Source organism: Psittacula echo (genome assembly GCF_963264785.1).
Source record: "Psittacula echo genome assembly, chromosome: Z".
Classification (NCBI taxonomy): Eukaryota; Metazoa; Chordata; class Aves; order Psittaciformes; family Psittacidae; genus Psittacula; species Psittacula echo.
The window spans coordinates 81,502,482-81,523,157 of NC_137742.1; the positions used below are offsets into that span (position 1 = coordinate 81,502,482).

General features: G+C 36.4%; 1 protein-coding gene across 1 annotated transcript in view; it reads left to right on the top strand.

Annotated features, from left to right (window-relative positions):
* SLF1 (SMC5-SMC6 complex localization factor 1) overlaps positions 1 to 20,676 on the top strand; it is a gene marked incomplete at both ends in the record, with an annotated part of 38,610 nt that overhangs the window by 11,670 nt on the left and 6,264 nt on the right. The window contains 8 exons of the mRNA XM_080638348.1: positions 6,070 to 6,228; positions 6,799 to 6,965; positions 8,390 to 8,527; positions 9,227 to 9,392; positions 14,498 to 14,645; positions 16,880 to 17,025; positions 18,981 to 19,141; positions 19,622 to 19,749. Coding sequence (XP_080494474.1) covers positions 6,070 to 6,228; positions 6,799 to 6,965; positions 8,390 to 8,527; positions 9,227 to 9,392; positions 14,498 to 14,645; positions 16,880 to 17,025; positions 18,981 to 19,141; positions 19,622 to 19,749 — 1,213 coding nt within the window. The remainder of the gene's footprint in view (positions 1 to 6,069; positions 6,229 to 6,798; positions 6,966 to 8,389; positions 8,528 to 9,226; positions 9,393 to 14,497; positions 14,646 to 16,879; positions 17,026 to 18,980; positions 19,142 to 19,621; positions 19,750 to 20,676) is intronic.

Here is a 20,676-nt window from a genome sequence, read left to right on the forward strand (position 1 = left end):
TATTGAATTAGGCAAATGCACTTTCAGTGAGAAGCCGGCTATCAGAGAAACATTTTAAAATATTTGTTGTCCAAAACTCTAATAAAATTATTAAAAAGTTAAAAAGCATAATTGGAATGATGGACATGATGATTTTAAAGGTCTTTTACAATCTAGTTGATCCTATGTTTAATGTTGTTTGTTCTTACAACACTTTCTGTACTGTCCCCTTGCAAAGAAACTCTTTAACCCTGTTACTTAAGAGAACCTTACCTGTTAATTTTAGAAGAAGCAAAATGCCCTAATATGATTTAGAGCATCTTAAATTGTTCAAGCACAATATTTATGCAGTAGCAATAAAGAGAAAGTATACACATTTTGCAGTGGCCGACTGGTTTTCCTAGTAGGGACAGACTTTAACTGAAGGTTGTTTCACGGCAGAAGAAAAACTAGTAGCTTTTACATCATGAGCCTTAAACATAGAATCATAGAAGTTAGGATTGGAAAGGACCTTAAGATCATCTAGTTACAATCCCCCTGCCATGGGCAGGGACACCTCACACTAAACCATGCCAACCAAGGCCACATCCAGCCTGGCCTTGAACACCGCCAAGGATGGAGCATTCACAACCTCCCTGGGCAACCCATTCCAGTGCCTCACCACCCTAACAGTAAAGAATTTCTTCCTTATATCCAATCTAAACTTCCCCTGTTTAAGCTTTAACCCATTACGCCTTGTCTTGTCACTACAGTCCCTGATGAATAGTCCATCCCCAGCACCCCTCTAGCCCCCTTCAGATACTGGAAGGCTGCTATGAGGTCTCCACGCAGCCTTCTCTTCTCCAGGCTGAACAGCCCCAACTTTCTCAGCCTATCTTCATATGGGAGGTGCTCCAGATCATCCTCGTGGCCCTCCTCTGGACTTGTTCCAACAGTTCCATGTCTTTTTTATGTTGAGGACACCAGAACTGCACACAATACTCCAAGTGAGGTCTCACGAGAGCAGAGGAGAGGGGCAGGATCACATCCTTCGACCTGCTGGTCACACTCCTTTTGATGCAGCCCAGGATACAGTTGGCTTTCTGGGCTGTGAGCGCACACTGCTGACTCATGTTCATTTTTTCATTGACCAACACCCCCAAGTCCTTCTCCGCAGGGCTGCTCTGAATCTCTTCTCTGCCCAACCTGTAGCTGTGCCTGGGATTGCTCCAACCCAGGTGTAAGACCTTGCACTTGGCATGGTTAAACTTCATCAAGTTGGCATCAGCCCACCTCACAAGCATGTCGAAGTCCCTCTGGATGGCATCCCTTCCCTCCAGCGCATCAACCGAACCACACAGCTTGGTGTCATCGGCAAACTCGCTGAGCGTGCACTCAATCCCACTGTCCATGTCACCGACAAAGATGTTGAACAAGACCGGTCCCAACACCGATCCCTCAGGGACACCACTCGTTATTGGGCTCCAGCCGGACATTGAGTCATTGACCACAACTCTTTGCGTGCAGCCATCCAGCCAGTTATTTATCCACTGAGTGGTCCACCCATCAAATTGATGTCTCTTCAATTTAGAGAGAAGGATGTCGTGTGGGACAGTGTCAAACACTTTGCACAAGTCCAGGTAGATGCCATCAACTGCTCTACCCCTGTCCATCAGTTCCGTAGTCCCATCATAGAAGGCCACCAAATTAGTTAGGCAGGATTTCCCCTCAGTGAAGCCATGCTGGCTGTTACCAAGCACCTTGTTGTTTTTCATGTGCCTTAGCATGCCTTCCTTGAGAATCTGCCCCAAGATTTTGCCAAGCAGAGAGGTGAGACTGGTCTGTAATTCCTTGGGTCATCCATTTTCCTCTTCTTGAAAATGGGGGTTATATTTCCCCTTTTCTAGTTATCGGGAACTTCACCTGACTGCCATGATTTTTCAAATATGATGGCCAGTGGCTTAGCAACTTCATTTGTCAGCTCTTTCAGGATCTGCAGATGGATTTCATCAGGTCCCATGGACTTGTGTATGTTTAGGTTCTTAAGATGATCTCGAACCAGATCCTCTCCTACAGTGGGCCTAGGGTCTTCATTCTTACAGTCTCTGCGTCTGCCTTCCAAGACTTGGGTGGTGCAGTCAGAGCCTTTGCCAGTGAAGACCGGGGCAAAGAAGTCATGGAGAACCTCAGCTTTCTCCAAATCCAGGGTATCCAGTTCTCCCAATATCTTCCAAAGGGGGCCTATGTTGTCCCCAGTCTGTCTTTTATTCACTACGTACCTATAGAATCCCTTCCTGCTATCCTTAACGTCCTCAACCAAGTTCAATTCTAACTGGGCCTTACCTTTCCTAACCTGGTCCCTAGCTTCCCAGACAACATCCCTGTATTCTTTCCAGGCCTGCTGTCCCTGCTTCCACCTTTTATAAGCCTCTTTTTTCCTTTGAATTTTGCTGAGCAGCTCCTTCTCCATCCAAGGAGATCTCCTGGCCCTCCTGCTGCCCTTCCTTCTAGTTGGGATGCAACACTCCTGAGCTTGTAGCAGGTGACCCTTGAATAACAACCAACAGTCTTGGGCCCTCCTGCCCTCTAGGGCTGTATCCCATGGAACCTTACTAAGCAGGCTCCTGAAGAGGCCAAAGTCTGCTCTCCTGAAGTCCAGGGCAGTGAGCTTGCTGCACGCTCTTCTCAGTGTCCTGAGGATCTGCATCATCGTGCAGGTTTCAAAGTCTACTGAAGCAGAGATTGCAAGTAGAATACATTATGTTTTACAGTCCTGTTTTCACAGATACTTTGACTTAATTCTTTTTTTTTTTTTTTTGGTGCTATTAAGTTAATTTCTCATTTTTCTTCCAATTAAGCCAACTAAATGCCATAAATCAGGGATACAGGTCAGCAGCAGGTTTTATTAAGTCTTTGTTATATTGAGGTAAATATTTTTCAAAATTTTCCTTTTCTATCTATAATGCTAATCATAAAACTTTAAATAATGTTGCTACATTACCTCTTAGTACTTAAAAAGCATTATACATGGTAGCAATGAGGTACTGTACTTTATGTGATAACTTGTGTTATTTAAAAGTTAAAATAGGAAACATTTGAAGTTATCTATGAGTTTCCTGTATTTCTTGGTAAATGAAGATTTGGTAACTTCACGAGCTGTTCTACATAAATAGTTATGTGATGTATTGTGAGGTCCTAGTTTGACAAAATCAGCTCTCAGGTTTCACATAAATCTCTTTTTATCTGATTTCTTTCTATTAACATTGTAAGAAAGGGAAGAAAAAAGTATTTTTAAAAAATGAGCACTAAAATGCCTTTGTCATCCCGCACTGCCATTAATGGGCAGAATGCTGTGTGCATTTCTGTTCCTGGACAGATTTGTAACTGAACAGATTTGTATTGAAATTTAAGGTTAGTGTTTAGCTTATTGAATTTATGGGGGAAAGACCCCTTTAGCTTTCTTAACACATGTAAGTTGAAATTGTTCTTCTGTACTTTTAATAATAATGTATTTTTTTTTGTCTGGAAATTTTAAGACTAATTTAAGACTTTTCTTACGCATGACCTGCCACTGGCTTTTATTGCTTTGTGGAATATCCGTTGCTAGTCTTTGCATCTTACATGGGTCTTTTATAAGCAGTATATTAGTGGTTTTTAAAAACAGCTCCAAGAAACATTTCCATTAATACTAGTGAGGCAAAATAAAATGTGCAAACCAAATTAGCAGACGAGAACTGCATACTATGTTCAGTCATCTTGGTTTGCATTTGCTAGGAAGGCTTAACTCAGATGAGTGTTCTGTTATCTATTATCTTCTCTAAAATATTTCTCTTTTGTCAGCTTCTCTTCCACTTTATGCTATATAAACCACAACTTAACTTGTTTGTGGATCTTTGTTTTTGATTTGTTTCTGCTAAAGTTTTGATAGTTGTGCTAGGAGTGTTTCACAAGAAACTGCTAGTTCCTCATCAACCAGAATGTGAGCCAGTGCAGCTTCGTACAGTTTATTGAATATTAAGGCCCTACAGTAGGTGTCTCTGCTACTGAATAAAGTTCATGACCTCAGTTTTCTATCCTCCTTCCTTCCTCCCTTACAAATAAACTGAAAACCGGTTCTCCACTTCCTGCTTAACTTGAATGTAATGCAAAAGGCCTCACACTCTCCCAAAATAGCTTTGTCTCAGTGTACTTTCCAAATAATGCATCGATGCTGCTATTTGTTCTAGTACTAGAATTTCCAAGAGATACAAGTTTCAATTACAACATAAAAAGACGGCTGCTGGTATGATCACCAGATGAGGGCCAGTAGTAATGTGCTCGTATGTGCACAGTATACTGAGTCATCTTTAGATATCTTAGATCCAGGCAACAGAGAAGTTGTTCTTTGACTGCTATTAAACAGTTTATGATTGCTCTTTATATGTACTGTTTGCATATCATTACCATTACAAAAGTATGAATGCAACCATTATTGCCAAAGAGAAATAATGTGAAGATTTTCATAGTGCATATATGAACAAGAAAATTGAAATAAATGTGAGTTGCAAATGCCAGATGCACAAAGACTTGATTAAAAGAAAATTGTCTAGATGAGCAGCTTTATTTATTGTTAATGTAACAATGGCATACATTAGGAAACTGTGAAATTAAACATTTGCAGAGAATCTTGTGCTAAGGTGGAGCTCATTTGCTGAGACTTTAGCTATGCTTTGACTAAGATTATCATTTCCTTCAGAAGATTTTTCAGGTTTGACCTGAGCTCCTAATGTTTTTATTAGTGAAACATTTTTGAAAACAGTCTTGCCAATAGCAGTGTACTCCACAGACCTGAAAACCGCAATTTGACTCAAAATCTGTGTTAATTTAAATTTTAAACTAATTTTAAAGCAATTACTTGGGATGTGTTAAGTACCTTTATCTAATGTACATTAGGAGCCAGGTTTTTTGGCAGGAATCATAAAGTCTACAAGTTATCAGGATCAAAAGCAACAATAAATTTATGTAACTGTTTAACTCCCAGCAGTCCAGTCAGTGGTCTTCCTGACTGCTTCTCTGAGTTGTGATTTCCTAGCCGAGTTTCTTGGAATTTACCAGAGCCTCAGGGAGTGTGGTCAAACAAAATAGCTGGATTTCAAAACAGAAATTTATCAGGCAGAGGGAAACTGTGCTTCTGTTAGCAATGTGGTTGTGACTGGTTAGTACATCTTGGCTTCAGCTTGAATCTGGACTAGAAATAGCAATACCTTGCTGGAGGAAAGAGGTAAATAACAATGTAGCTGAGATATTCAATAGCTCCTCTTTCCTATCATTAATCTGTGGAAATAAAGGTTTGGAAAGCTGAGAGTACAAACAATAACAGGGAAATTGCAGGGCAGATATAGCATTTCATGAAAGCCATTAGATCCTTCTGGGTCCTCTGAAAGCTTGCAGAGTTAAGTGTTTCGCTGCCAGAAGCGGTGGAGAATAAGAAGGAAGGCCTATGCCATTAAGATGGTCTTCAGAGCTTTGAAAATCCACTGGGATTAATATCTGTGCTAGCTGTAGCTTTAACTGCTTACTGACATGCTAAATGCGAATAGAAGAACTAGGGAGATAAAACAGTTACATGGCTTATGGTTTTATAATGTGTACTCGTAAATGATGTATTTCATGATTTTACATTTTTCTCTAACTTCAGTGCTGTTCAGAAGCTGTTCATTGGTACTAATTATCTTAGTGCTCCAGCCATATGCTGTGGGAGGTACTCTGAACTTTTAGAAATATTAACGCTCCTTTGCGTACCTTTCCAGAATAAATTATAGACAAGTTATTGGGTGTGAATTCTATTTTGGTTTTAAAAAAGGTAGATGTATCCAGGTCTTCTAAGAAGAGAAGCACATTCTGGAACCTACTGTCTTTTCAATGAAATCCCAGTTCAGTAAGAGCAACTTTTCTAGATGACAACTTGTTGGATCAGGGAATAAGTGGTATTTCTGTTTTGATTTATAATCTTCTCCCTGTTTACCATATTTTCCTGCTCCTTCTTGAAAGGTGTTTTTGTTTGTTGTTGGTTTTGGTTTTGTTTGTTTTTATTAAGTTGTTCTTTTACTTACAAAGTTATCTCATTCCTAGGTTAAAAATACTGACCCGTCCAGAGGCACATGGTGTATACTTGAAGGATTAGTTGAAGAGTATTTATTTCCTGATGTAATCACAGAACTTGCTGCTAATCAGAAGTACTTTACACCTCCTGTGCAACTTATTAATTCTCTTCTAGAATGTGTCCTACTGGTGAGAGATGACGACTAAAAATGTTATAAATTTTAAAGCAAGAAATTGAAGTATTACGATCTTAGCTTCTGATATAGTATTTAGTGAGTTTTTTAGTGATGTATTTACCCTTCACTTTGTGTTCATCAATGTGTGTTAAAAAGGAAAGAATTTAATACTTAAGGATTTCTTTTAAATTATTATTTATTGACAAACTGTATGAATGTAATGCTCTAAAATCGTGGAAAAATTGGCCCATAATGGTTTTTGTTGCTTTTAGAAACAGCACTTCTGTGACTTTTTTTTAACCTAGTAGACCGCATATAGAGAGCATAATTGAGAAGAAGGTTTGTTCTAAGCAGTGATATGCTCAGCTGGAATATCACTCTAGAGCAAGCTCTCTTTCTTCCCTTCCTTTTTTTTGTAAACTCAGAATTTTGCTGCTGTAGTTATGCATTAAATTGCGTATTACTTCCATGATTAAATTTGGTCACCTGGGATTGTAAGAAATAAAGAAAATATATAAACTCTTAGTGATTGGGGGGTCCTTGGCCAGTATGGAGCCAATAATATTTTCACATTTTATTACAGGGAAATACTGATGCATTATTTTATGCTAAGTTTTATCACGTTTTGTACCTTGTTCTCCAACATGATCCCCCTTGGAAATCCGCATCTATGTTAAAGTATTATTTGGAACTTCTTCAGTGTCCTGTCTGTAAGAAAGGCACATGGTCCTTGATTGAGGTGCTTGTAAGGTAAGATTAATGAGGTGCTGGATGCAGTAGTTGCTATCTTGCTCCAGACTCTGTGATGGGGGAGGAGACTTGAAATTCTATTGTATTAAAGTCACATTTTCACCAGGAAAAGTTAACAGAATGTGAAGGTCTAGAATTGTAACTGAGGTCTGGACCCTTCACTTTATGGTTCAGTAAGTGTTAGCTCACAGGAAGAAGTTTTTGTGGTTTGGTGGTTTTTTTGTTTGTTTGGGGGTTTTTTTGGAAAAAGATAAGTACATTTTCTCATCCGCCTTCCTTTTAAAAAAATGACTTATTTTATTTTAAGCTTTCCACAGATTACAGTAATCCATGTATTACTGCTGTTCTGGTATGTATGTATGCATACATATAGGTATACACACACATATACAGCTGCAATTACAAAGCAAATTCCTGTGTTATCTTACCAAATATGAAGCTTCATGTTTTATTTTTATTTTAATCATAAACTTTACCATCTTGTTCAGGAAGTCTGATTATATCCTATACACTGACAAATACAAGTCTCAGTCAGTACATAGAAGCTTTTTGGGTAGATGGTCTATCCTTTAGCTTGAGAACTCACTTTTTGTAATGTACATCAATAGAAATAAATTCTTCTGTACATTTGGAAGGGAAACAGTACCTCTTCTTAGTACTGTCATAAAATATTAAGTAAAAAGTAAATATTTTGATGCAACCATGATTACAGATATATGAATGTGTGTGATTGTAAGCATGTCTGTGGTCTTGAAGGGCTTTGAATCCCTGTGATTGGACCCTTAATAGTTTTTATTAGGAACGTATCACATGGAATACAAGAGAATTTATCTCTTAGATAAAGTGTTTTATCTTTTGGTACTTACTTACAGAATATAAATACCCAGTAGTTGTTTACCTGGTGGTTCCAGTACTCCAAAAAATGTGTTCCAGTAGCCAAAAAAAAAGTGTTCACACTTGACTTCAAAATTATCTCCATCATGTTGATCATTAGACTTGGTCACAAACTGTGAAACTAGTCCTGTCAAACAGTATGTGTGAACTGTTACCTTAGCTAAGCTTTGTACAATGTTACAGTGTCCATAAAATATTACCAGACTACCTTGTAATTAAAAGATTTTAAAGAAGTTGTTAAGTTCAGTAATTGTGTAGTACCTCAAGTAGAGACAGAATAATTAAATATGGTAAAATTATTTAGTTTAGACTATAATAAAAAAATCTTAAGCTACAACAAAAAGTCCCAGTCACAAACTTTTCTTCTTTATGTTGTTGGGGTTTTTTTAATAATGCTTTAAAACCAGAAATGATGAATGTTGCTATGGAGCAAGATATTTCCGTGTCAGAATTGTCAAAAGTCAATTTTAGCAGGTAGATCAGACTATGATTCCTGTCATACAAATGGATTTTTGGTGTTTATTTTTCAGGTCTTGCCTTTATTGCAAAGCCATTTGTCATGCAGTCCCAGTTTCAGGGGGTGGAGATGAACAGAGGATAGCTCACAAAAGATTATTGAAGTTTTTCTTTGAATTAGTAAAATCTGAAGTAGAGTATCTGACAAAAAGGTAGGTTTTATAGGATAATACGTTCTTACTATTTTTCACAATTTCATATGCATTTCTGTATCTACAGCAGGTTGCATCCTGATTTTTGGATATTTCTAATAAGATAATGTTCTACAGAGATGGCAGTTTAGCATTTCCTTTTGTATTTTTAAAATCTTAATATGCTTACTGTAATTTGTATAGGTTTTTTCATAATCATGACTTAAGGTCATGACATAACTTTTACCAGCCTGTTATTTCACTATATTACAAGTTTCAGTTAGCATTTCATTTTGCTCATAAGGTTGTATTTTTAGCTTTGCAATGCTTTGGTATTCATTCTTTAAGGTAGACAAGCAGTATTTTGAACATACTGATTTTTTCCTTTCTTATTCAATTAACCTTTATCTTTTGCTGGTGAAACAATTACCTTTCCTTAGTTTATCAAGTATGAAAATAGTCTTGGTTTTGCTCTGCCTTTATACAGTAAAAGCAGCCTTTACTTTATGTAATATTAGCACAATATTAGAATTCCTTCAGTCTGACTGTAATAGTCATCATTATCTTACTTACTATTCATCAGAAATTGTGTCTGATCTTTCCACATTTAAAAATTGCCAAACCTGTGTGTGTTTTGACAGAAGACAGCGTTTCTGTCTGGTAACTACAGTAATCAAAACAGCATAAAGATTTAAGTTTTTTCACTTTCTTTTTATGCAGTTTGGTTGAAGGGACCAATTCACAGCATCAGCAAGTCAGGCCACAGACAGTTCTTCTAAAGACCTTTTGGCTGGGAAGTGAAACCTCAGTGCTTTTTACCAAAAACGTAAATATTTTAGCAGATTGGGTCATACTTTCCCATAGAGAATTGAAAAGAAAAAATGATGTGAGTATGAATTTTATGCTTTAAAATAATGAAGACTGACATTTTTTTAAAGGCATTTCTTTGTTCGTTCCTTTGTGAGGAATTATATGTAAGTATCACAGCTGCTTGTTATAACTGCCTTTTGTTGTGAAGCATGCTGGTTTTTGCTCCACTAAAGGAAATGAATTGATCCGTAAGATTCTCATATTGATCTGTAGAGAAGAAACGAATCATGAGTAGTTTGTTGGCTGCATTTAGATGTTCACATGCCCTTACCAGCAGGTATTACTGTGGTCATTAGGGACACCAACTTAACACATCCTGTCAAACAATAAGGTGTAACGGAAAAGGTGATTATCTTATTTTACAGTGATTGTATTCAGGAAATGTTGGAAGGTGATAGCTGACAAAACTAATGGTTTTGGTTGTTTTTTTTTTTATTTTCTACAGATATGCATTATTTTATTTTAATAAATGCCCCAGTTTTCTTTCGAAGTCCCTTAGTTTCATTTGGTATCTTCCCTAGGTCTTTTCAGAAAAACGGAATTGAAGGCAACTTAATTGCTGTTCTGTGACCTGCTGGCCAGCAGGACATTAACCTGAAAGATACCGAGTGTCCTCTGTACCATCTCTTTCTTTTCAGAAGCTAGAGGCCTTGTAAAACATCTTTGACTTCTAGAGTCTCACATAAAATACAAACTTACTGCTGTCTCTGCGTTCTCTTTTAAATTATTGTGAAAGCATAGAATAAATAGATACTTCATTCATTTTTTCAGCACAATAACAGAACAACAATAGAAAATGAAGTGTTCCAGAGAAAAAAGCACTTTTAATACAATACCTAGTAGTTCTTCATTATGTTAAGAAAGAAGAAAGATTAAACATAATGAGAGCTTCACTCATCTTACCTAGCCAGACCTCCTACCTTTTTTGAGGGCTATCAAAGCAAGACGTTCTGAAACAGTGCTGCCTTTTATCCTTGGTCAAGATATTAAAAAAGTGCCTAAAATTGGGCTTCTATACCTGTATTTATATTTAAACAACCTACCTTTTCAAAGGTACTGAGCACCAAGCAGGCTTGCATTCAGCTGGTGTCAGTGGCCATTCTGTTTCTTTGGAAAATGAGACTGCTTTCATATGTTTCCTGGTGTTGAATCTGCAGTTCAAGTATAGGCACCATTTTCTTTTTTCTACTATGCCTTCCTTTGATAAGTTCCAGCACTTTAAGCCATACCTTTTTCATAAACCATTCTTTGCATAAGCAGAATAATCACTTGTGTCAGATAGAGTGTAATACTTATATGAAAAATAAAGAATAAAACAGAACATAAAACATAGAGACCTACCTCTTGTTTAGATTCTATTTTCTTTATATACATGTATATAATTATTGTACTTTGTAGTATGTAAGAATTGTACTTACAAGGCCTCTGGCTTTTGAAAAGAAAGAGGTGGTATACAGAACACTCAGTATCTTTCAGGTCAATGTCCTGCTGGTCAGCAGGTCACAGAACAGCAATTAAGTTGCCTTCAATTTAGTTTGTATTGTACGTGTATATAAGAATTTGTATAATATCCCTGGAGATATGAATTCTAGCCCTAAAAAGCACCTTGTTGACTCATATATCTGTAGTGTTGTATGTTCTTTCTTACAGCTTTATTCTTTAATTTCATATTTCACTTTCTTTCTGTTTGCATTTTTGGGCAAGAATTAACTCTGAAACAAAATACTATATTTTTACATTCAAAAATAGTAATTATCATTTTCTGCACTCTCAGTTTTGTTATACTAAAATTTGATATGCTGATTTTTCCATGTATTCAGAGACTCATTTAAAATTCCATGACATAGTTGAAAAGGTCATTCAGAAAGCCAAAGGAGAAAATCCTCCCCACCTATGATTTTTTTTTTCTCTCCCTATTTTTTTATTTTTTTATTATTTTAGAGATGCATAAGTAAAACCAGAGTATTTCCATTTCATTAAATATAGCATATTGGGTGTGAAATTTCCCTTCCTGTCTTGAGTTTAAGGATGTGAGTCATTGTTATCAGTTTTGGTTTTTAAACGCTCTTTGCTTAAGAGGCAATACATTGGTGAGAATCATGTAAGGCCATTCAGAAGGATAAATGGAAGTAATGGCTCGGAATAGTCTTATTATCTGCATGGGCACAGAAATTAAGTGTTTTATAGCACAGTGTAAAGTGGTGACCGTGTTTCCCAGTTTTACGAGCGTGTTAGCTGGTGGGAAGAAACAAGCAAGCCAGTTTTAATATACTCAACTTCCGTGCAGTTCTCCAATGAAAATATCTGTAAATAAAAACAGGTAAATAATTTGATTTTTATTGGGATATATCTAACACATTCTTTCCTACATGGTAAAAGTGGGAAATTATTTTTTTCTTCTTTAGCTTTTTAGAATCAGATTGATTCTAAGATTGCAGCAAATCATCACTAGAGGGAAAATACTGTATATGTTTCCTCACTTCCATTGCTGTTTGTTGCAAAGTTATGTTCTATAAATATACATGTGTGTGTATGTGGGTGTAGAAAGAGCAATCCAGAAGCACTTGTAATATTCTAACTGTGAAAATCCGTGCTGAAATTCTGAGTTACTGGCTTCCTTGGCTTACTTACTCTGAAGGTATGTTACTTTTGAGATCTATTATAACCTACATCAGAAAAAAAGAAAAAGAAAGAATGAAGGGCTGTAAAGTCTTAAGTTACATATATAATTGCATTTGCTTCCTAGTGTTTGATAGATGTTAGTTTATCTTACAAATATCTGAAAGTACTGATATAGTATACTCGGAGTTAAAAATGCACTGCCAAATAACATACAAGTTTTTTCACAACTTGAGATCTTCAGATTAATATCAAATGTACTTCTAATATAAATAATATTTTAAATTTATTACATTATTTAAATAGGTTTGATACAGAAACTCCTGGGTCAAGGTTCCTTGAATCAAAGCTGTTAATTCAGTGTAAGAATTTATGAAGCAACCTGTATATTGCGTACAACACTTTGAGTAGCATTGAGCGATTGCATGGCTTTTCATAATGCCACAGAAATGTTTTTCATTCCTGATACTACTGGTGGGGGGTTTTTTCCAAAAACAGCTGTCTTGCATAGCCTGACAAGTGAAAAATACATTAATTCCATTTTTTAATTGTATCATCCTGCACATTTCTATTTGTCTTCTTCCCTGTTTCAAGTAACATTACCTGGTATAAGTTTGTGTGGTGTAAATTTATAGATCTAAATGTCTTTTTGGTCTAGCTGTCACTTCCATTAGTTTTCTTTGAAGTATGTTTTAGGCACTTTCAAAGTACTGCATTTACACCATATGAAAAAGAACTGTTAAGAATAACTAAAATAACTCTGTAACTCAAAAAAAGTTAAGATGAATTTTCCTATGACTTAAAAGCTTTCCTGTAAAAACTTTTATGTGTACTAAAACACACTGTGAAACTTCTGTCACTGCCGTGCTGTACTTGGCAAAGCATTAAATGGAACAGCAATGTAGGAATTGTATTTGATAAGCTGGCAGGCATCAGTTGTACTGATGTGATCTTTGAATGCTAACACAGTCAACAGCCTCTTCCCACTTCAGTGCTTTTCTTAGTTAGATAGCTTTGATTCTCAACAATAAGAACAAGGAAGAGAATTTTGGAAAAAGGTTTACCTGGATCTTACTTTATCTCCTGTGCATGTTGTAGTGGGTTGACTCTAGCTGGCAGGTAAGTGCCCACTCAGCCTCTCATTCACCAGCCCTGTAGTCGGATGATGGAGAGAATTGGAAGGGGAGAAACTAGAAAAATCATGGGTTGAGATGAAGGCAGTTTAGTAAGTGAAGCAAAGCTGCGTGCACAAGCAAAGCAAAACAAGGAATTAATTCAGTGCTTCCCATCAGCAGGCAGATGTCCAGCCGCTTCCTGGAAATCAGGGCTTCATTATGTGTAGTGGTTACTTGGCAAGGCTGTCACCATAACCCCAAATGTCCCCCCTTTCATACACTTTCCCCCGCTTTTATTGCTGCACATAACACTCTATGGCATGGGATATCTCATGGTCATTTTGGGTCAGCTGTCCTGGCTGTGCCGCCTCCCAGCTTCTTGCTGTGAGGGCAGAGTAGAACAAAGACAAGGCCTTGGCACTGTCATACATGGTAACAATTCCTATGTTTAATGGAAATGCTTGCTTCTTTTTCGTTTTTAATTTTGCATGTGTTTTCATTACTATGTTTGTATTGATTTGGGGTTGAATGTGAAAATATTTTCAGAACAGATGATGATTTCAGTAAATTGGAGGACTTCCTCCTATGTGGCATTGAACCATTTCAAGATACTAAGAAGCTCTTGTTTTGTATTACCTTTGTTTTACCAAAATGGCAACCAAGCCTACACCAGTTGGCAGTACATAGTTTGTCAGTGTGCAGAGATACTTAGCTGAGCAAATGTAGTTGCAACTAGTGTACCAGCCACATTTATTATGCAGCTATATATGTGACTGCAAAACATTAATATCTGCAGTATTAACAGTCAGTATTTGAATTTGCTGCCTCAAGGTCAGCTTTTGCTCCCCACACCTTTTACCCACATTTTACTCATGTGGGTGAACAAATATATTCATCTGTCTCACATTATGATGTATTGTCTTGATGCCTCCTGCAAAAAATACACTTTGGCTTTTGTATCATGACCATTTTGTGCAGGTTCAGGGGAGAAAAAGGTAAGGCTAATTCTCATATGTATGCTGTTTCTAAATTTGCAGCTGCTAGTCTCTTTGGAATTTTTGGTAGCAGAAGAAAGTTTCCTGATCCCACCAACTGGCAAACTTTAATCCCATTGTGCATATTGGTTTAGACAGCATGTTTTCAGATAACATATTTATTCAGTGCCAAGTCTTAACTGATATGGCATCAATAGCATATTAATGTTGTTGACCTGTCTGCAACAGTTAACCTTGGAGCAGAAAAAGGAAAAACAGTAAAAAAGTGATGTGGCATCAGAGTGGTCTTTATCTAAAGTTCTCTAGTGTTATTACTGGTATATTATCTATGTCAATTTGTTATACGCTACAGGTCTATAGATAACCTTTTTCTATCTTTTTTTTTTATGTAGGCTTTCATACGTGAAGTAGGTGGTCTATTAAATGCAATTCTTGGAACTGTAGTGGAATATTGGATCATCTCAAGTTTGCTTATGGACAGAAATGTGTTCCATCAAATATCTGATGATTTGGCACAGTACCTCGCCATTGCATGTGATGGTGAGTATTTGAAAGGCCCCTCAAAGTCTTTTAATCAGACATACTAATGTCCTCAGTAAAATCCTCAGTTTACTTCCAAGTTTTATTTTACCTTCTGTTGCATATGTGCACTCTTATGGTATGATGTGTATGTATGCAGGAAACTGTTTTATTGTGTTTTGTTGTGTATGTCTATCTCTCTGTCCCAAGATCAAATGGAACAGGCTTTCATATTAAAATCCTTCTAAATAAATCTCAGTAGGTGTTAATGTGAAAGCACGACCACACAGTATAAAGAATAAAAGAAGTAAAAAAAAAAAAATCTTTGGAAAATCTTTGGATCTCTCCTGTAAGTTTAGGAAGAGCTGAAAGCATATGATAATAAACCATAACTTCAGAGAGGCAATTGGAGATAGCTTAGCTAAGGCAGGTTCTCAGATGAAATGTTTCACTCCACAAACTTGATTTTTTTTTACTAAAGACACTTCAACCATGAGTCCAGAAGCTATGCTGAGCTTTTTGACCCACGCAGACACATTTCAGTGTTTCATTCCACATCCTTAACGGACTTTATCTGGGGGGAAGGGGAGGAAAATTCCAACTAACCAAATGAATCAGTATTGTTCCTCCTCGTTAAATATACTAGATAAGAAGAAATGTAACAACTCAAATATCTTTTAACATGACATGTTTGTCGAGATATCTGTCCTTTTAGCAACTATAGAATGAGGAACTCAAAAGACGAGAAAAAAATAATCTTAAGAAAACTACTGAATGCTTTAATTTAATTTTCAAACTTAATTCCAACCAAAACTTCCCCCCAGTTATGAAATATGGACGTCCTGGTTTAAGTCATCATTTTGTCTAGAAGTAGGTGTACATAGGCTTCATTTAAAGTGTCTTCTTCTCCTTGGACACTTGAGAAGAACTATCCTGAAAAAAATAAAACTAAAATCTTAGTCTCTAGACAAATAGCTCTACTCCAGTCTTACAGAAAGCAAATCATCAGGGCTCCTTTATAGCCTTCTTTATAGCCTCCTTTAGATCATAGAAGGCCAAATCAGTTGGAACTTTATAGTATTGAAATCAATGGGGCTTTTAGTACCTGCTACTGTGCCATCTTTCCAACAGATTTTCTAACTGTCATGTAATAGGAAGAATCTTGGATATGTATTTCTGTAAGACTTTCTTACTTTCCAGTACACAAATGGAAAATTATACTTTCTATGCTCTCCTTTATTGAGAGGATTCACAAGAACAACATTCACAGTCTGGTTATAAAGAGTGAAGGTTATTTGACCTACTGCTGATCACTGCTGCTTGGTTCAGTTCACAGTGCTTAAAGTCTTTTAAACTGTTGCAGAGTTCTCCTACATTCTGTTGCTTTTGGAGGAGAAAAGGTCTGTACTCTCAAAACTTTTGTTTCTCTTTTGATTGAGCCTACAATTAATGTCTAACAGTAAATGTATGACTACTATTTAGCAGGATAGAGTAGTCCCTTAATACAGTAAAGACTTTCTTCCTCATGACAGCCCTTGCTTTCCACCTGTTTCAGTTGCTATTTTGAAAAAAATTAATTTGCTGGAATCAAAATACAAATTCTTACCCCTATAAGAAAAATCAGTCATTCTGTCTCCTTTTCCAAAAACAAGGAAAGGTAGCCCAGATATATGCCATATATATTGAAGTAGATATATATTCTTCAGCCATTGCCTGGTTTTTGGTTGGTTGGTTGTTTTTTAAACAGTATGAACTATTTGGCAGATCTGAATGGAGTTAAAATTTGCTTAGTCATTTTTAATGTAGAGTTTATAGATCACCCTGCATTACTTGTTCTTTGTTCATGTGTTACGCATTTTGTCTGAATTGCGTTTGTATTGTGTCACTTACAGATTTTAAAGGTGATTGCTTGCGTAACTTTCCAAATAAATCATTTTCAAAACCAAGATGTAACTTGTCTAAGATTGTATTTAGAGTGAAGTTTTTTTAAAAGTTTCACGTAAAAGTGGTGCTTTGCCTTTTAAAATGTGTTGACCATTCTCTTAGAAGCTGGTCTTATTATCAAATGATGGATATAATCTTTTTTAATATGAGCATTTTTAGTATTTTTCATAGAGACTAGCTTCTGAATCTGCAATAGCAGGAACAAAAAAAAGTCTGGGAGAGCTATCTTCTAGATAACTCTATATGTACAGGTTTGTATATTCTTATTTTAAGGCTTTCTCTTCCCCCCTATTCCCTATGTTTTTATCCAGATTTTTCAGTGCATGAATTAGAAATGTTCATTTGTTCCATACCATCCCTCTGGCTTCAAATGTTTGTTGCAGAAGCAGTTTTTAAAAAACTGTGTTTACAGAGGAATATAACTATTTCTATGGAACCTCTTTCTCTTCAGAAAATAGTAAGTAACTCATCTATCTAACATCACACTCAAGTATTTTACAAGTAATTGGATTTGTGGAAGTCTTGCAAAATATCTTTCTTTTGTGGTTTAAGGTCTTGCTCATGGCATGTGTTGTCTTCCACCTGTAGGTAGACTGCACTGCATTTAAATTTCTCTTTGATGGAGACCTGAATTTAAAAACAATGATAAGATTTTTCTTACCAAAGAATTTGTAACACCCAAGTCATCTATTTACATTCAGTTAACATTAAAGGTCACGATGAAAGCTTTTTAAAATAATCTCTGATGTAAACACTTTATTGCAGTGTTACATTTGTAATTAAGGAAAATGTGTGTGATTTTCCTCGGTTATATTTTCCTTCATTTTTTTTTGCAGAGATGATGGTCTATTATTTGTTGGGTCTAAGCATTTGTTACATACAAGATTTTATGAATTTGAATGATAGTGTTTTCTTGTGATTTTTTCCTCTTAAGAACTTTCTCCTACTTGCAAACCTTTTCCTGCCTTCAAATCACAATTTCTGATAGCTGATGAAGAAATATATGGTGAAAACTGAAAGAAATTCTCAAAACCATGACTACTGGCAGGATGCAGGCTAATCAGGGAGCTTCATTTCAATAATCTTAATACTAATGAATAAACAGAACATGGAATCCAGAACTGTTTCTGTATGTCCTAAAATTCTCCAGGTGGAGTCAAAGAAAAAGGAATTTACACTTTTATATATTTGCCATACATAAGTTTTCCTGAATTTTACATGAGCTATTGTGAATAGAGAACATTGTTTATTAATATGTCATGTTTAAACAGAGCTTGAGCAAAGGACTGTCAGAATTTTAAAAATAAACCAACTCTATGTCTAATATTTAACATATGTTGCCAGCACATATGCTGCAGCAATTGCTATTTTTAGTATTGCCATGACTACTGATCACTCTCTGCAGCTACTTAAATGTAAATTTTTGTAGTGCTTGAAACAAGTTCATGTGCTTTTTATGGCTTCCTTGGCATTACTGTGCCTTCTTTCTCGTTCCTTATAATAAATACTATTGTCCAATTTTGCCAGCTCTTCTCGTACAGCATCTTATCAGCTAGGCTCTTCTATGGCTTTAAATGGTGACCTGCTACTCTCTGATGGTAAATGTAAAGTGAAGGTGCAATTAAGGTGTCCTTCACCCATTGCAAGTTGCCTGCAGAATCTACAGTGATCTGCTAGATACACAAAGCCTTCTTTAATATCTTTCTTCATGTATTACTATTGTGCAATCATTGAATGAGTCTCCTCAGTCGACTTTTTCCTTTGCTTTTGCAAAACTGCAGAAACTCACAAGGCTTTTTAAAATGAGTGGTGTAGGTGGGTTGGAAGCTCTGTAACAAGAAAGAAGCCATATCTACAATGTCCAAAGCTATGCTACTAATGGGACAGCACCTAAGAAAGAGCTAGCTTATTGCACTCGCAAGGCTTAAGGGCTTAATCCAGGCCCTCATCTTAGAAGAGATGAAGGAGGGGAGTAAGTATTTTTTTACCAAATTACCCCCTGGGTTTTGCTCCCTGGGTTGTGAGCAGGAAGCTTGTAAGTATTTTCATTAAGTACATGAGAACCAATTAGCTTTACTTCAGTCTTACATCCAGCTAAAGTGATCAAAATTTTCTCAGCAACCAAAGATCTATGTCAGAAGTCTAGAATTTCCTGCTTTCTTGCTCAGACACAACCCACCCACCTCTAAGGCCAGCATAAAGAGTGAATTGCAAGAACACGAAGATTGCAGAAGACAGCTTTAAACAATCTATATAGCCATCACTTAGGATCGTATTTTTAAAAATGTAGGTACTGCAAGCTGTGGATGGTGTGGATGGATGTGGATGGATGCATCATGGGTGACAAAAGAAAATTGACTGCATTTTAATTTAGTGTATGCAAAATAATTGAAAATGTTACTTTTGCAACAGGTCAGTTCCTATTTGCCCGTTTTGCAAGAGGTAGGAATGCATGAAGCAAGAGAGATACATAAAACAAAGAAAATAGGGCAGTTGCCATGCCCTGAGTCTCAAAGGGCATTACAGATGCTAAATGGCAATAAGAACGAAGTCAAAGTGCTGCCTGATCTACCGTAAGTAATACCTATAACATCACCAGTTTTATTCTGCTTTGGGGGACAGCATCTGACCTGACACATTTCCTGAACTTTATATGACCTGTTTTGTTGTCTACAAATTACTGCAACTGTCAGAAAGCTTCATTATAAACCTGTAACACCTCTGGGCTGGGGTTCCCCCTTTCTCCCTATTATCCGTCTCAGTCTGTATGCAGTCTGATGTAGTTATATTTTCCCAGTATTAAAGGGTGCATAGAGAAGTTGAACCATTCATAGAATTAACTTTAAAGAAAGTTTAATTGTGGGTAATTTAATTTTATTACAGTTTTAAATACAGTTATAATTAAATGAAAAAGTATGTAATTAAGTTTCAGAAATTACTCTGAAATTCATAGAGGATCTAAGTATGGTGTATTTTAAAGCATTAAGTACACATACATTATCTGAAAATATGAAATAGTGATTTTAGATATGTTCGCTTTGCTGTGTCTTCAGTGACTTAAAGAAGCCCCCTCCATTGACACAGATGGTTGGAACAGAAGCAGAAGGTGAGGCTGCATATACCAAAGAGAATCACTGCCGTTTGGCTGAAGAGGTACATTTTAACAGAAGAAATATTAGAGGTATTCTATATATATCTAGTTTATGTTAAGAACTTTATACGGTTAGAATCACGTTTCAGGTTTAAAAATCTTATCCTGGTAAGTGCTGACTAAAATTATGGCTTATACCCAAAAATTACTTTCTTATGGTTCATATTCTTTTTTTCTGACGTGTAGTTAAAAGGAGGAATTGTATATATGGTGGAATAAAGCTGCCTTCATCAGTCTCCTCCCCCTCTTAGATATGAAATACAGTGTACAGCTTGTGCAAGTTCATTCCAGTCTTGCCGGCCTTACTTTGCTAATCCACCTCAACCTGTGCTTGGTAGGATCAACGTCTTCTGATTTGAAAGTATAATTCAGTCTTCATCTCTTTCAGTCCTAGACATTTTGTGAACAAAGACTGAGGAGCATGCTATGTTACATAGCTGTGTTAAGCATATGGACTGTTTTCTCCCAGGCATTCAGCCCAGACTATGAAAGGCATTTGGCTTTTGTCTTAGCTATACTGGAACCCAAGTACCTAAGGAATAAAACAGCAGTGCAGTGATTTGATTTCAGCTTAGTAAACGAATCTAATAAATCATACTTTACATGAGCCTTTACCTGAACAGAATTACTTGCTGGAACTACTTTTTGTCATCTTCATCATCAGAAATTTACATATATCACTTAAAACACAATTATATTAATATGACACCCAAGAGAAGGCTTAAGAAAACTTAGCAAAAGCAAGCTGGGATTGTTAAAAAAATTAAACCCATAATTGTATTACGACACTGGAGGACAAAAAAACCTTAACCCTCTTTTGGGATTTAAGAGAGCTTCAGTAACAGAGCCTGGCCATGCATTTTTAGAAGTTGTTCCATTTCTCTTTATTGCTTTTGCAAGTAAAATTGATGTGAATTATTACATACTGACTTCTACAAAGAAAAGTGAGCTAGAGGA